This window comes from Martes martes (assembly GCF_963455335.1).
Source record: "Martes martes genome assembly, chromosome: 1".
NCBI classification, from domain to species: domain Eukaryota; kingdom Metazoa; phylum Chordata; class Mammalia; order Carnivora; family Mustelidae; genus Martes; species Martes martes.
Window position 1 is genome coordinate 212,509,249 of NC_137888.1, and position 16,846 is coordinate 212,526,094.

General features: G+C 41.6%; 1 protein-coding gene across 1 annotated transcript in view; it reads right to left on the minus strand.

Moving 5' to 3' along the window:
- Positions 1 to 5,391: 5,391 nt before the first annotated feature.
- LOC308354377 (putative adhesion G protein-coupled receptor E4P) overlaps positions 5,392 to 16,846 on the minus strand; it is a gene marked incomplete at both ends in the record, with an annotated part of 35,325 nt that continues 23,870 nt past the window's right edge. The window contains 6 exons of the mRNA XM_080821773.1: positions 5,392 to 5,508; positions 7,857 to 7,952; positions 10,238 to 10,418; positions 11,838 to 11,929; positions 12,503 to 12,569; positions 14,549 to 14,784. Coding sequence (XP_080677899.1) covers positions 5,392 to 5,508; positions 7,857 to 7,952; positions 10,238 to 10,418; positions 11,838 to 11,929; positions 12,503 to 12,569; positions 14,549 to 14,784 — 789 coding nt within the window. The remainder of the gene's footprint in view (positions 5,509 to 7,856; positions 7,953 to 10,237; positions 10,419 to 11,837; positions 11,930 to 12,502; positions 12,570 to 14,548; positions 14,785 to 16,846) is intronic.

Sequence of the window (16,846 nt, forward strand, 5' to 3'; positions counted from 1 at the left end):
TTGCATGGAGCACTGGGTGTGGTGAAAAAACAATGAATACTGTTACGCTGAAAAGAAAAAAAACTAATGTTGTACTATAGGGTGGATAGCCGTACATAATGAAAAATAAAAATAAATAAATAGATAAATAAATCAATAAATAAAACTAAACACACACACAGTAAAACCTATCTGCATTCCCATGTTCATTGCAGCATTCTTTACAATAGCCAGGTATGGAAATGACCTCAGTGCCTATCAAAGCATGAATGGATAAAGAAGATGGGCTGGAAATATACAGGCACATATGTTATCCAGCCTTATGGAAGGACATGTTGTCATTTGCAACAACATGGATCATTCTGGAGGATAGGATACTAAGGGAAATGAACGAGACACAGAAGGACACATATGGGATGATCTCACTTATGTGTGGAATCTAAGAAACACAAGTACAGAGCAGCAGGGGGTAGAATGGTGATTGCAGGGAACCAGGGGCAGGGAGAAATGGGGAAATCCTGGTCAGGGGATGTGAACTTTCAGTTGTGTAAGATGAGTGAATTCGGGGGATCTGGTGTATGACATGGGGACTAAAGTTAACAATATGGGCTTGTATACCTGAGATATGCTGACAGCTCATCTTCTGCGTTCTCATCAAAAATAAAGGGGCGGGGGGTGGGAAGTTGGGGGAACCAGGTGGTGGATATTAGGGAGGGCACGGATTGCGTGGAGTACTGGGTGTGGTGAAAAAACAATGAATACTGTTACGCTGAAAAGAAATAAAAAATTTAAAAATAAAATAAAATAATCATAAAAAAAATAAAAGGTACCTATGGGAGGGCTGGATGTGCTAATGAGTTTGACCATGGTGCTTACTTCACAGTGTGTGCATATATCAAAACATCATGTTGTACACCTTCAATATATACAATTTTATTTGTCAATCATACCTTAGTAAAACTTGCTGGAAGGGGGAGAAAAAAATAAATTGAATCAAAGCCACATAAATAGATATGAAATATTATAAGTAAGTGAGGGAATGAGATAACATAAAATAGTAAAATAGGAACACTTCAGTTCCACGCTTTAGACTTTTAGGATTTGATCTGTGAGGTTGAGAAGTCGCTTTTCTTTCTGGTTTTCATGGTATTTCTGCCATGCAGAAATTACTTTGAAGTAGATTTTCATATTCTTGACCCTGACCCTGCCTGTTGCAAGCAGACATAGAAATACCAGCTGTCTTATTTCTCACTTCCTTAGCCTTTAAGGGCTCACTTCTTGGAACTGCCCCCGATTGACCTCACCTGCCCACCAGCCCAGATCCCTATTAGAGACACCCTGCCTCAAGCATCCATTTCCGGGTGGAGAATGGATGATTCTCCTAATAAGCTAAATGAAGTCAATGTCATACATCAGGGTAGAGATTACACATCTTGTCTATTTCCTAGACAGTAAATTTGGGATTCACATCAATATTGTGGGAACAACAGCGCCATTCCAAGAGAAGCAGCAAGAACCTTGAGATTTCATACATTGTGGCAGGAGGAAGGGGTTTGGGTAGGTTGAGCCATGTGCCCAAGGTTGGGGAACTGGGATTCTCCACTTGGGTCCCTCTGACCCTCAGCTCTAGCCATTAACCTCTGCGCTATAGAATCACATAATTATTGTTCCTTTTTCTGACAGCTTGGTTCAGTCTGTCCTCTTCCCTCTGTAGGCTGACTTTCTCTAACTGGTGAACCGGGTCCTATTATGGCCATCTCAATGGGACCTCTGACAAAGACTCTCTTCTTGGACTCTGCTGGACTAGGTTCAACCTTAGGTGTTCTCTGTCCTTGTAGAATCCAGTTTGAGCAAGAATCCTGCTAAACCAATTTAGCAACCCCCCCCCTTTGTATCCAAACACGATCCATTATTTTACTACACTGGTTTGTGTTCATTAAGAATTCTATTGGCCCTGATGTTTTCTCTTGATGATTTACATCCCCTAACACTCACCCTGCTCCTTGGATATAAATCTCCAGTTGTCATTGTTGGAATCAGAACTGAGTCCAATCTCCTCCCTGACACCAAGACCCTATTGCACTGGTCCTTACACCCATCTCAGTGTTCCCCCTTGAATAAGGTCCGCCTTACTGTTCTCTAACAAGTGCCCTTAAATGACCTTTTCTCTAGGAGTTCAAATATTATTGCTACTTGAATAGCTGCCAGGTCCATTCTGGTCTCTTAATTCAAATGCTTAAGAGAGAAAATTTGATGGGTTAGAGGATGTGTGAATGAACTGACCCCTCCTGGGTGGCCCCACTGTTGCAAACAGTGATGGCCAGTAGGGACATAGTTATGTGGCACGTGGCGGGGTGGGGGTTGTACCTTCTTCACCAAAGGCAAAGGTATCATGGAGGAAAGCTGACACACTAACAATGCCGTCTTCTGATTATAGACATAGTGGGGGGCCTTTTGTCTTTTCTACCGAGTGTATATCTGTGTGTACATATAAGTATAGCATAAACATAAGGAGGTGTGGGGATGAGAAACGATGACCAAGACAGACAGTAGCAGAGACAGTAAGAACTAAACCAGTAACAGGAATGACCAATCAGCAAGTTCATCATAAAACAAGAATATTTATTGAGTACTTACTATGTGCCGGGTATTATTTTTTTTTAAAGATTTTATTTATTTGTTTGACAGACAGAGATCACAAGTAGGCAGAGAGGCAGGCAGAGAGAGAGGAGAAAGCAGGATCTCCACGGAGCAGAGATCCCGATGCGGGGCTCGATTCCAGCACCCTAGAATCACGACCCGAGCCAAAGGCAGAGGCTTTAACCCACTGAGCCACCTAGGCACCCCTGTGCTGGGTATTATTTTAAACATTGAGGATACAATGGTGAATGAAACAGACAAAAACCCCTGTCCATGTGGTATGGACACCCCAGTGGAGTAACACAAGAAGTAATCCAAATAATAAGTAAATATCTGTGTAACAGTGCTGAGTACTGTCCAGGATGATAAAGCAGGAAAGGTGAAAGAGATCAGGGACAGCTTCCTTGCCAAGGTGGTGTGTGAAGAGAGACAGTGCAGTGTGTGAAGAGAGACTAATGTCATGGAGACACTAGGGATAAAGAAAAGTCTGAGAGGGAACATAAGCTCGCTACCACTCCTGAGGCAGCAGTAGGCCTGTTCCATTCTGTGATCCAATACAAGAAAATATTAGGCGTTCCCAGCTTGGAGACCCTTAGTTTTCTTTCCATTCCTCTGGGGCACTAACCCAAGCATGGGATCTTCTAAGCAAAAGTGCATATTGCCTAGAAGCAGAAGTGGGTTTTGGCAAATGGCCTCTGCCGCAGTGGGGTGAGCAGTTCCCAGAAAAGAAAAGCTGGGCAGACAACAGAAGAGGTGTTCCTCATACATACTGCCACTCTGAGTACAGACTAGGCACCAAGCAACTACATTCTGATTTCTGGTTGATTATTCATTTCCTGGAACAGCTGGTTGACCACAAAGAAATTCTTCAGAAGTTGCCTGTTCACTATGAACTAATGCCTAGACCAGTAATTCTCAACACTCTCAAGTGGAAATGTCTGGAGACATTTTTGATTGTTGCAATGGGCGTGTGGGGTGGGGTGGTTACTGGCGTCCAGCTGGGAGAGGCCAGGGATGCTGCTCGACATCCTGCAATGCACAGGATAGCCGCCCACCGCCAAGAATTATCCAGCCCAAAATGTTAATAGTGCAGAGCTTGAGAAGTCATGCTCTAAATGGAGGCAAGGAACATTTCACTTATGACCTTTTTAATTTATCATTAAAACATTTCTCATTCTGGCCTTCCAGAAGTTTATGATCCAAGCAGGCATGACTTACAAGCACACACATCATGCATGCAACAGCACACATAATACAGGATAAGTCAAGTCACATGGATGATAATAAAGCAAGTAAGGGAGATGGATTTCTGAGAGCTAGAAGAAGAAAAGGCTCTTGAAGGATGTGGAAGCTAGTTCTTAAAGAAAGCAAAGGGGTGAGAGAGGCAGAAAAGAGAAAGAAAGCAGGCTTCATTGGGAGGGAGGAAAAATATTGAATAGAGAGGTCCAAACCCACAGCACCTTGAACATTTGTCTGGTTTATCCTCTTCTTGCAACTGTCTTGGACACAAAAACAGCAACAACACTTGTGGGGCTTAAGTGCAAGGATTTTTCAACAGCCCAGGAAGTCTTATTCACGTACACCTTTTGAAACCATGTGAATCTCCCAAAAGTTTAACTGTTCAAGAGGAATCACATAATTTTAAGGCCAGCAAGTGGAGTGAATCATATACTTTGGTTACATTGCTGCCATGTGGAAGAGGCACTTGAGCTGATTAAGCAGAAAAAGGGACACAGTCTTTGGTCCACCACCCAAAAACTGCACACAAAATCTCTTCAAATGAATCATGGGAACCTTTTACTGCTATTTTTTACCTTTCCTGTCATTATCACGTAAAATTGTTTTTGAAACACCTCTGGTAACAAAGTTAGCCATGCATCTATTAATTCCAGTGCTGAAAAACACTTCTAGAATCCAATTAGTATGAAGAAGAAATTAGGAGTATTGAGGGTTTTGGAGGGGTGGGGGTGAGGGGATGGGTGAGCCTGGTGGTTGATATTAAGGAGGGCACGTATTGCATGGAGCACTGGGTGTGGTGCGAAAACAATGAATCTTGGAACGCTGAAAAAACATAAAATAAAATAAAGATGTTAAAAATATACATATAATTATGTAATTTAAAAAAAAAGAAAACATATAAGGACAAACAACTGCTGTGACTCTCATGCTATTGGTTTGGAAGTATTTCCACAAAAATACATTGGATGACACTAAGAAAACAAAATTAACCCAATAAATGAGTAGGTTTGAAAGTCATCAAGCAAAGGAGACAGTGCTGGTCTCTCTGCTCACAAGACACATCCTGTTGACAAGGCACTCCTAAGTGGGATGGTGGTGGAATTTTGCAACACAAGAAGGCAATCCCCTTCTTTATATTTATTCATATGGGAGTTACTGAATTCTGAAAATGTCAGGTTTGCAAAATCTTCAGGAGCATAAAATGCAACCGAATGCCCAGAGAGAGAAAACTGCCAGGTGAATCTAGATGTTGGCCCATAAATCCTGGGCAAGGAAACGAGAGCTGGAAGAAGAAAATCTCTGTATTTCCTTCATTATTAAAAATTATTCCTTGAACATTTAATGGCGTGTGATAAACAATACTGGGTATGGGACTCAGAGGTCTCCTCCTGACCACTTTTTTTCTATGGAGCTAGAAGCCAAAATAGAGGAAAGCCTCAACTGCTTTCCGGAGGAAGATGCAAATGGTGGCATTTGTCCGATCCACATGTGACCACAGGGGGCGCTGTCCAGAGGCAGCTCAGTTTTCTGTTCTTAACCAAGAGACGAGAGTCTGAGGCTGTTGTTGCACAGAAGGAACGTCTCTTCTGCGGAAGACTTCTGATGACATCGCTGGTTCCTCCTATTTGGGGAGATAACATGTAGAACAAGCTGAAGAGAAATTAACACCTCAGGAAATGACAAGCCAGAATCTCTCTAAGGTCCAAAGCTCAGTAAAGAGGTCCTCATATCTGACTCTACAGCCTTTCCTCCCCCAAACACCACCTATGATAGTCTTTTTATTTATCTGCTCTTCTCACAAACATTTATGGTATATTTGTTTACCATGTACCAGGCAGCTTTCTAAGCTCTTAACACATATGACCTTGCTTTCCTCTCATGATGAGAGAGATACCATTACCATCCTCATCGTACAGATGAAGTCCTAAGGCTGAGAGAGAGACAGTAAGTAGCTAGCACAGGCTCATGCAGTCTGGAAGTGGTGGAGTTGGGACTTGAACTCAGGCACGTTGGCTCCAAACAGTGAAGGATCACTAAATGCTATAGAGGAACAGTGAAGACTGTAAGGTTGAATATCTGCTTTTTGTTTTTTATATTTATGTACTTAATCTTTTAGAGAGAGTGCGAGAGCGAGTTAGGGGAGAGGAAGAGAGAGAGGCATAGAGAGAAAATCTCAAGCAAATTCCATACTCAGCATGGAGCCCAATGCGGGGCTCAGTCTCACAACCCTGAGATCATGACCTGAGCCGAAACAAACCAGGAGTGGGATGCTTCACCAGCTGAGCCACCTAGGTGGCCTGAGTATGTGCTTTTTATTTTATTTTTTTTAAGATTTTATTTATTTATTTGACAGACAGAGATCACAAGTAGGCAGAGAGACAGGCAGAGAAAGAGCAGGGCGGTGGGTGGGGGGAGCAGACTCCCCGCTGAGCAGAAAGCCCAATGTGGGGCTTGATCCCAGGACCCTGAGATCATGACCTGAGCCAAAGGCAGAGGCTTTAACCCACTGAGCCACCCAGGCGCCCCCCCTGAGTATGTGCTTTTTAGAAGTAAAGTGTTTTCCAAAGATAAGGGGATAGGATTACTGTTTGGGGCGTTCCATATAGTTGACTCCTGATAATGTGGTGTTCGTACAAGTAGTGTTGACATGGTTCAGAGTAGAGCAAAGTGCTTTCAAGTACATTGTTTTTTTTCTTCAATCTGACATTTCAGTGATGAGCAGATTGCGGTGCAGGGAGGTTAAGCTACTTGCCCAGCATCTACCAGCTGGAACCTGAAAGAACCAAGATTCAAACTCAAATCTGGTGAACCCCAGAACCCATGCAATGGATTCCACTATGTGAGATGTTTTTGGAGACTGCATGTGTTGGGACAATTCCTTTTCATAGTTTAGATTGACATATCCTTTGACTATTGGTCATTTCAGCCGAGGAGTGAACCAGTGGCATATACTCTTAGGACACAGTCAGCAGCCAGTAAACAGAATTGTCCTTGGTCTGAAAGTGCATGTCCCAGGAAGCTGGTCCCAAAAGTTTTTGATGATCTGGAGTGACAACCAACTCTGGTGACAATCAAGGAACACTGTCAACTTTCAGAGGAAAACAGACTTGAGTCTGAACCCCTGTACCCAGCTGAGTAGCTTCAGGCCAATCATGTGGACTTTCCCAGTCTGTGTCCTCATCAAGAAACAAGGACCTTAGACACTCAACAAGTTAAGTGAGCATCTTTTGTGGGCCAGGCATTGCTCTAGGTAGAAGGAAAACGATAGTAACCAGAGCTCTGAAACTTACATGGGGGCAGAGATTGACCAAAGGTAAACATTGTCATATTTTTCAGAGTAAGAGAAATATCACACAGAGAGGCACAACATACAGAGAATTAAATAGAAGGTGGTGATAGACAGTAAAAGACTGTCACTGTGGCCACTTTACTGGAAACCAAACTCCCCCACCTCATGAGTCCTGATTTCTCTTCACTGCTCTGTATTTTTCCACAGCCCACATCACTTTGTAAAATAGTGCATAATTCACGTTTGGGAGCTTATTCTCAGCCACCCCTACCAGAACATCAGTTCTGTGAGGGCAAGGATTTTTGTCAGTGTATCTTCTGCTGTTTCCCCAGCACCTAAAACAGCATCTGGCATGTACTGGATTCTCAGTAAATATTTGTTAAATGAACATTGTTAAATAAATTTAAAGTTTTGATGGAAATCATTTGAATATTTGTAGAAAGAATGGAGAGAGAGCGGGAGAGAAAGGAAGGAAGGGAGGAAGAAGGAAGAAAGGAAGGAGGAAAGGAAAGAAAGGGAAGGAATGGAAAAAGAAAAGACAAAAGAAAAGAGTTCTACTAGTTTTGGTCTCAAAAACTAGAAACCACCAGTGTAATGGAGGAAGTAATGTAATTTCTCTTTTCTTTCAGATCAAGGGACCAGGAAACTCGTGGCAGTAGAAAAGGTTGGGTTCAGCCAGTATATGACATTGCAGAGAAGCTGGTCTTACCATTTTGGTTTGGGTCGTAGAGCGTGTCACCTCAGTGCTTTCAGTTTCAACCCCTTTCCAGATCCCACTAAACCACTTCTTGTATTCCATTCGTACCTGAGGAATACAGAAGTTTGTGTCACATCAGGAGCTAGCTTAGGGAAGAAAGGATCCTGAATAGGATGCTAAAGATATACATGCCAAGCCCCATTTGTGGGGCCCCATGACTACCCCCTCATTGTTTTCCTGTATAGTCTTGGACATCCTCTCCTTGGCTTATTCTAAAATTCAACTTCCTTGTTGTAGAAAAGGTATTTACTAAATTTCAGGCATCACAAAGTTTCTATAGAGTCTACAGAATGGTGGGGGTGGTGATGATCCTGACAATGAGGAGGAGGAGGATGGTGAAGATGATGGCAGTGATCACGGAAGTGATGATGGTCAATGGTGACAAAGACAATGCAGGTGATGGTGGTCATGGTGGTGATTATGACATAGGTCACCATTTATTGAACACTGGCAACCTTCAATACACTTTATTATCCACAATATATCAATTCATCCTTACATAAATCAAATGACAAAGGATCTTCTCGTACTCCCAATGAAAGGTAAAGAAGCTGACACTGCTGGAGGTGTGGACTTGTTCAAGGTCATACAGCCAGCACTCAGCACCATATCATTCTCACACCAGAGCCTGGACACTAACCACATGCTGAACCACTCCCTGTGATTGCATGGATTCCTTCCTGAAACTTGCTTAAAATGTTTTAAAAAGATATTTAAATATTCAACATTATTTCACCAAGGTACTTAAGTTTTACTTCATTTCTGGGCATGAGGAGTACCAAGCATTAAGAAGGCCCTAGAAGATGAAAGAGAAATTAATGAAGTGTTGTGATGGTCTTTTTGACACCAGCATCATAATTTCTGGTAGTTCTGCTCAATAGCAAAGGGGGAGAACTCTTTCCAATCTTCTAAGTGGACGAAAAAATATAATGATGACCCTCACAAAAATTTAATGTGTGCCAAGGACTATGCTTGGAGATTCATATTGCAATATCTCTTTTAATCTCAGCCTTGTGAGGCAGGTGTTGTCATGTACAGAGGTGAGAAGATTGAACCTCAGAGAGGACAAGAAGACTGCCCAAGCTCACACAGCCACCTACTCCATGGATAACCTGACATGGGAGGTACAGTCCCTCTGTTTTTGGCATATTATGCCAAATATTCCAGTATCCTTCCCTAAAGGGCACTTCCCTATAAGAGGCTTATGTAACCTCTTTCTGGTGAACTCAGACATGGCCAAAGAACTTGCTCCACCCAATGAAAGAGAGCTAATTAAGCTACACTTTGCCAAGATTTCCTTTCCCTTTGCCATGAGAATACCAGTGTTCTAAATAAGGGCTGCCCTTCAACCTGCATCCCAGAGTAAAGACATTGTAGATCAAGCCATGGCCATGTAGCATGAGCAAGAAATAACCTTTATTGTTAAAACCGCTGAAATTAGGGGGTGGTGGCTATAAGTTACTGCAGCATAACCTCCCTTATGCTGACTGATACATGCTCTGCTATGGACTGAAACTATGTCTCCTCAGAATTCACATTTTTAAAAAGACTTTATTTATTTATTTATTTGATACACACACAGAGAGAGAGAGAGATCACAAGTAGGCAGAGAGGCAGGCAGAGAAAGATGGGGAAGCAGGCTCCCTGCCGAGCAGAAAGCCTGATGTGGGGCTCAATCCCAGAACCCTGAGATCATGACTTGAGCTGAAGGAACCCACTGAGCCACCCAGGTGCCCCCAAACTTCACATGTTAAAGCCCTAAATTCCCAGTATGACTGTGTTTGAAGATATGATGATCCTTTCTAGAAAGGATTAAGATTAAATGAGGTCATAAGGGTAGAGCTCTGAATAGGATCATCCAATAGGATTAGTGTCCTGATAAGAAGGATTAGTGTCCAATAGGATTGGTGTCCTGGTAAGAAGAGACGTAAAAGCTCTCTATCCTTCTCTCTCCCATGTAAGGGTCAAGAAGGTGGCCATCTGCAAAAAAGAACAGAGATCTCACCAGAACCCAACAGGCACCCTGAACTCAGATGTCCAGCCTCTAGAATTATAAGAGAAATTTCTATTACCCCAGCCCCGCAGTCTATGGTATATTGATATGTTACCTCTAGCTGACAGAAGCACACTCTTAAGATATAGGTTGGAATGTGAAGGTTAGGCTGATGCTAACTCAGAGCATATAGCATACCAAGTCATCATTTAAAGCCTCCTTTCAGAATGAAGGCAACCCCAAATACAAATATGAAAGGTCAGAGAAAGGTGAGAATGTGAATGGCCACTCAATAAGAGTTTGGGAGTTGGCTGGTGAGATACAAAATAATTAGCCTTACCTGGCGGTTAAGGAGACAGTGTACCACAAAGAGCAAAACACCCTGCAGGACATTGATGATGGTGAACGTGTATGCAACGACTGATCCAATCACCTTCCCAACCTCTTCAATCATAAAAAATCCAAGGCCCCAAGAACAGCCCAGGATAAATAGCTGAGCAATGGCTTTAAATGTCATGACTCTGAAAAGGAAACAGAGCAGTAATAAGTATCACTCATCACTATGTGTTGAGTGGCGCTGTGCTAAATGCTCTGCACATATTACCTGATTTAAACTTCACATGAACCTCATGTGCATAAGTGACTTAGGCAAAGTCATATGACTCAAAGATGAGGCAGAACCCATGTTTTCAATGGATGTTTCTGAGAATAATGCTTTCTCCTATTCTTGGAAGTGATTTATCTGCAAGTCTTTTACCTGGTTCTATTGGGAGATATGTGGAAGTGCCTTCTAGAAATTTGTATTGAAAATGTGTTGATGATGATATCATGACTTTAGAATATAACATGCTGTTGTGTTTCTTCAAATGAAAATTGTGTTTTATAAAACAGAATGGGGTTGTTCGTGGCAACTGTCTAGGAGAGATGACATGTGTGAATGTGTGTGTGTGTGTGTGTGTGTGTGTGCACACGCACACGTGCACATGCACACAGGGGTGTGATCCTGCATTCATTCAACACATGTAGAAGAATGAAGAAATGCCAAGAAGGGTGAGCTGTGACCCTCCAAGACTGAAAACACTAAGGCAAAGAGATGTTAGGTTGGTCTGATAAGTAGATGAGATCAAAGCCAGGGTCTGAAATTGGAAAGATATTCCTTTAAGTTTTGTCCACATGATTCATCACCAGTGTAAGGTTTTTGCCCACTCTTGGGAAAAATAAACACTTGTTTCTCTTATCAATGGGGGGATGGTAGTTGTGCCCACCACATAGATTGGAGTTATGAGCATTCAGTGAAAGAATATTGGTCCATGCAATACGTGCCCTCCTTAATACCCTGGTAGTGGGTATTAATACCCACTGGTTGTTGTACATAAACAGTGAATCTTGGACCAGGGCATCAAAAACTAACGATGACTAATGATGATTTTATGGTGACTAACATAACACAATAAAATAACATAACACAATAAAAAAGGAAAGAATATTGGTAAATTCCCAACATCTACCAAGTTCCTAGTTAATGTTAGTTGTTCTTACCATTATTTTTAATCGTTTAGATCAACACAGTAAGAACTGAGTGCCTACAACCAAGGATAATGGAGTACCCAGAAATGGGTGGACTCACGGGGTGGAGGAGGGAGGATAATGTCAATACTCTTGGCATGAATTTCATATGAAGATTATGCTATACAAAGTATTTGCCACACAAATGCCACCCAATGAATATTTGTTGAATAAAGAGATCAAGGAGTACACTAAGCTACCTGAAAATTATCGTTTTTACTTCTAGAAGTTGCACCTCATACACGCTTTATCCAATACCATGGATATCCAACCATGAAATGGTTTTTCATGTATACATTTTTCTTTCCCAGGCAGAAAGAAATGTAGTCCTGTAGGAAAATTTGTGGATACCACTGATTCTGGGACCTTCTTACCTGGTGTCCTGAATGGTAGAAACTTCTTTATTGAGGGAGGAAAGTTTGCTTCTCAAAATCCACAGAATTTGGAAATACAACACCATGTTTATCTGTGGGCACAGAATGAAATATTGACTTGGAATTTTATTTTGAGGCCATGTCATGCAACCCAATTTGAGGTGGACCTAAATATCTTTTCCCAAAAGATACAGGCTTCATAGCATGCTATGCACATATGCTCTGGTCTTTTATACAGCACATTGCGTGTATATGACCTGTGACACTTGGTGCTTGACTAGGGTGTCTATATAATATATCATTCAAATCAAGACACTTTGAAAATGAAAGATTACTATTCACGTCTATACCAGGACAAGGGATGTGATCAGGAAGTTGTTGGCAAACAAGAGAACATGGCACTCTGTGCAGAGGAGATACTTGCTAAATGTTTGTTGAATGAACAAACATGGAATACCAAGCAGAGTTATATCAAAGCAACAAGTAATCTATAAGGGAGCAAGGGAAAGACATGATGACAATATTTCGAGGAAGAGGTGTTAATCATATTAGGCTGTATTTTCTTACCTTCACTTCATTTCCATTTTCACGGAAAAAAACACACACTCCATGCTTGGCCAACTCAGGGCAGGCAGACCCATAAATAACTATCACTAATTACTCACCAAGATAATGACTGCCACTGGTCCCATGAAACTCCAGATGAACCCTTTATCCAGCTTGAGCCAGCAGCTGTTGAGAGAGGGGTATGCATGAGCTGCCTATTTCACAGAAGGCAGATAACTTGAATTCAGACTCCTGTAGCAAGATCCAACCAGTGCAGAGAACCATTTAGTTCAGAACCTAGACTTTAGATGCAATCAGACATGGGTCCTCATCTGACACAAGCTGTATAATCTAAGCCTCAATTCCCTCAAGTGTAAAGTGAGGGCAAACAGAAGTATTGAAAAGATTAAATGATTACGGTGGCTATATGCCGAGTCTTGAAGTCAGGTAGGGTCAGTCCTCTGACTTTGTTCCTCTCTTTCAATATTGTGTTAGCTATTCGGGATCTTTTTCTTCTCTATATAAATATTAGAATCAGTTTATCATTATCTAAAAAATAAATTTTTGGGATTATGATTGGAAATGCATTGAATCTATAGATCAAGTTAGGAAGAACTGACTTCTTGACAGTATTGAATCTTCCTATCCATGAACATGGACTATCCCTCCATTTATTTGAATCTTCTTTGATTTCTTTCATGAGATTTTTGCAGCTTTCCTCATATATATCTTGTAGGAAACATCAAATGAGATAATGTGTACATAGTTTTTGAGTATGGTTCCTGGCAAACAGGTAAGGCTCAATAAATTATATCCTAAAATAATGATAGTTATCAGAAAGAGAATAAAAACCGTACTTTAACTACAGCAAGAAAACCTACCAACACTAAGTATTTTCCATGTACCAAGTACTCTGTTGCTCAAATAATTTTTATTAAGTCATGCCCTATGTTGGCAAAGATAGTATAAATTACTCTGAACAAAGACCTGGCAGCATAAAACTAGGAAATGTGACAAGCAATTGCCCACTCTCAGTGAGCAGAAAAGCTCCCACACTTAAGTTCTATTCCAGGTGTTACTAACACAATCTAAATCCAGTCCACTCCTTGTTTTTGTAAATAAAGATTTATTGAAACATAGCCACATCCATTCATTTATATGTGGTCTATGAATTGGCTGCACTCCCACAACAAAGGCCATATTGAGTAATTGCCACAAACACCATATGGACGCAGAGACAAAAACAGTTACCATTTGGCCCTTTATAGATAGTTTGCCAACCACTGATATATGCTACCATGAGATCTCCAGAATTGTTCTGGCAGGACATAGGGTTTAGGCTGGAGAAAAGACATCATTTCTTCTTCAAGAGAGACACCTTCATCATGTTGTTTTTGCACATGCATGCCTACTCTCTAACCAAAACCCCATTGCCAAAATACTAACGTCCTCAACTAACTTTGCAGGGCTTTGCAAACTTCTTTAGTGTGGCAGCAATTCCTTTAGTGAGGAATTCTGACTAATTCTCTTTTTAGCTGACACCTTGGGAAAGTTTCTTAGATGCACTAAGACCCAGATGTCCTGTGTATGAGGTGATGAACCGTGCTGACCTCACAGGATCAGGGGGAGATTGAGACATAATATATGCACTATTTCGGATACATCCCAGTCCTTCAAGATTTGTTGCCATTGTTGTTACTTTCTATATTTTCGGATGAATCTCAAGCTCTTCAGGATACCCTCTTAGAATCTTCCAGAACACAGAGGCCACCAGTGAGCTCTTCCATCCCTGAATTTCCTGAGTGTATTTTTTTTTTGTCCCTAGTGTCCTGAAGTTGTATTCAAAATTGTATTGTAAGTACATTTGTCTGAAAGGTACATCCCTATTTGGAAAATTGGGCCCTGGATTTCACCAAAAGTTTCAAAAGGATCCAACCCCAAAAATGCTGAGAATCATTGCTCTAGGAATTTCTAAGGACAGATAGAATTCTGGCTTAAAACAGGACTGGTACACAATAAAAATAAATAAATAAAAATAAAAATAAAACAGGACTGGTTTTGTGAAGTATAATTCACAACAGGAAAAGGACTGAAATGTTTTTGATTTCAGATCATGTATCAGTCATGGACACCATTTCCACCAGAAAGGCACAGAGCATGCTTACCGAGTATGTGAGCCATAGTTTTGGGGTCCTACTATTGCAGACACAGCCACAATGAGAGCTGGAATCCCATAGCCTAAAGGGTACATGAACTTCTTCCTGAATTTGCCTGCACTGGTGTAGTTGGCCACCTTGAGATTCCTAACAGTGAGGAAGAGATGCAGCCCTTCAAGGAGCATCCAGGTGAAGGAGGCCAGGTAGAGGTAGTGCAGCACCCCAGCGATGATGGAGCACAGCAGCTGGAGGGGAGACAAGAGTTAGGAATGTGGTCTGTACCTGATCATGTCCTTAGCACTTAGCATTTCCTGGATATTGGCCAGCATTTTCAATTCTAACACCTGTGACATTTGGGGGGGCGGGGGAGGCAACACAGTTTTGGGGAGCTTTCACTGGCCCCATGCTTACCCTACATATGGAGCAGTCCAGTAATTTAGAGGAATGAATGTTCTGGGAATAGTCCTCAGATCCATGACAGACCAGTGTTTGTAGATGAATATTCCATGGCCCTTGCCCTTTGGATGCCCTTGATGCTTAATTTTATGTGTCAACTGGACTAAGCTAAGGAATGCCCAGATAACATGTAAAACATCATTTCTGGGTGTGTCTGTGAGGGTGTTTCAGGAATTACAAATTAGCATTTGAGTCAGGAGACTGAGGGTGGGCATCATCAATCCACTTGAGGGTCTAAAAAATATTTATGTGGAGGAAGGGAGAACTTGCTCTCTCTGCTTGAGCTAGAACAGCCAGCTCTCAGACATTGGCAGCTGCGGTTCCAATAAAACAACAACAATAACAACAACAATGATAACAAGAACAACAAAACCAGACTGTTTTACAAAACAGAGTTTTGCTTTTTTTTTTAAACAGAGGGTAGGCCAGAATCAGCATCAGCACTGTACTCTGCCAACCCTGTCCATTTCCTAATGAGGAAACTGGGTCCCCAAAGGTAGACTCTCATCCAAGATCACATAGCTGGCAAAAAATAAAAATGGATTTGAAACCCAAACTGTCTCCAGACACTATACTTACTCTTAACCATAGCAATGTACAGCCTCCTGGGGGTTGGGAGGGTGGGGGAATAGTGCTTTCATAACCTTCTGGCTGTGAGATCATAGTCTTTTAGAGTTAAAAGGAGCTTTGGAAAACATCTAGTTCCAATTCTTCCTGGATATGATGATGACTGTGATCATAATGGAGACAAAAGCTAACATCATTAGTGTAGCAAAGCCACTGTCCACCCAGAATTCAAAACTTTCTCCACCCTTGATTCCAGACTATAGACTTGCCACTAGGATGGAACTTCCCAGGCAGAGACTACATCTCCCTGCTCCCCTTGCTGTCAGGTGGGACCACTTCATGGATTTATAGCCAGTAGAACACGAAGGGACATGATGTACACTATTTTTTAAGACAGCCCTTATAAACCTCCCTCATGGAACTCTGCCAGGTTCTTTTCTCTTGTCAGTTGGCAAAAATGGAAAGGACTCTGAAGTCCTTTCCATTTCGATGACCTCGAAAGCTGTACATACAAGACAGAAGAGCTTCCATCAGCCTGAGGTTGGAGGATAGACACCCTTCAAACCTGTTTGCCCATCCTCTACTGACACAGAAGGGGGAAATTAACTGCTCTTGTGCTTAGTCAATGACATTTTATTTTTTTTTAAAGATTTTATTTATTTATTTGACAGACAGAGATCACAAGGAGTCAGAGAGGCAGAAGCAGGCTCCTTGTTGAGCAGAGAGCCCGATGTGGGGCTCGATCCTAGGACCTGGTATCATGACCTGAGCCGAAGGCAAGGGCTTTAACCCACTGAGCCACCCAGGTGTCCCAGTCAGTGACATTTTAGAGTTTATATGTTACAGGAACTGTTTTTACCTTACCTAATGCCATCAGTCTGACTCTCAGTCAGCTTGCTAAATGGCTTCTCAAAAAGTACACATTTTATTCAGAGTTACAGATGAAAGAGAGTTGAAATGGAAACTTGCTTTTCCCCCTAAACCATCACTGCTGACTCTAATTCTTTATGGGACTAACATAACATAATAAAAATTTTAAGATGGAAAAACATTCCATGCTTATGGATCAGAAAAGTAAACATCATTAAAATGTCCATGCTGTCCAGAGCAATCTATACTTTCAACACCATCCCAATCAAAATACCAAAGGCATTTTTCAAAATACTGGAACAAACTATCCTAAAATTTGTATGGAACCAGAAAAGACCCTGAATCTCCAAGGAAATGTTGAAAAAGAAAAACAAAGCTGGGGGCATCACATTGCCTGATTTCAAGCTTTATTAC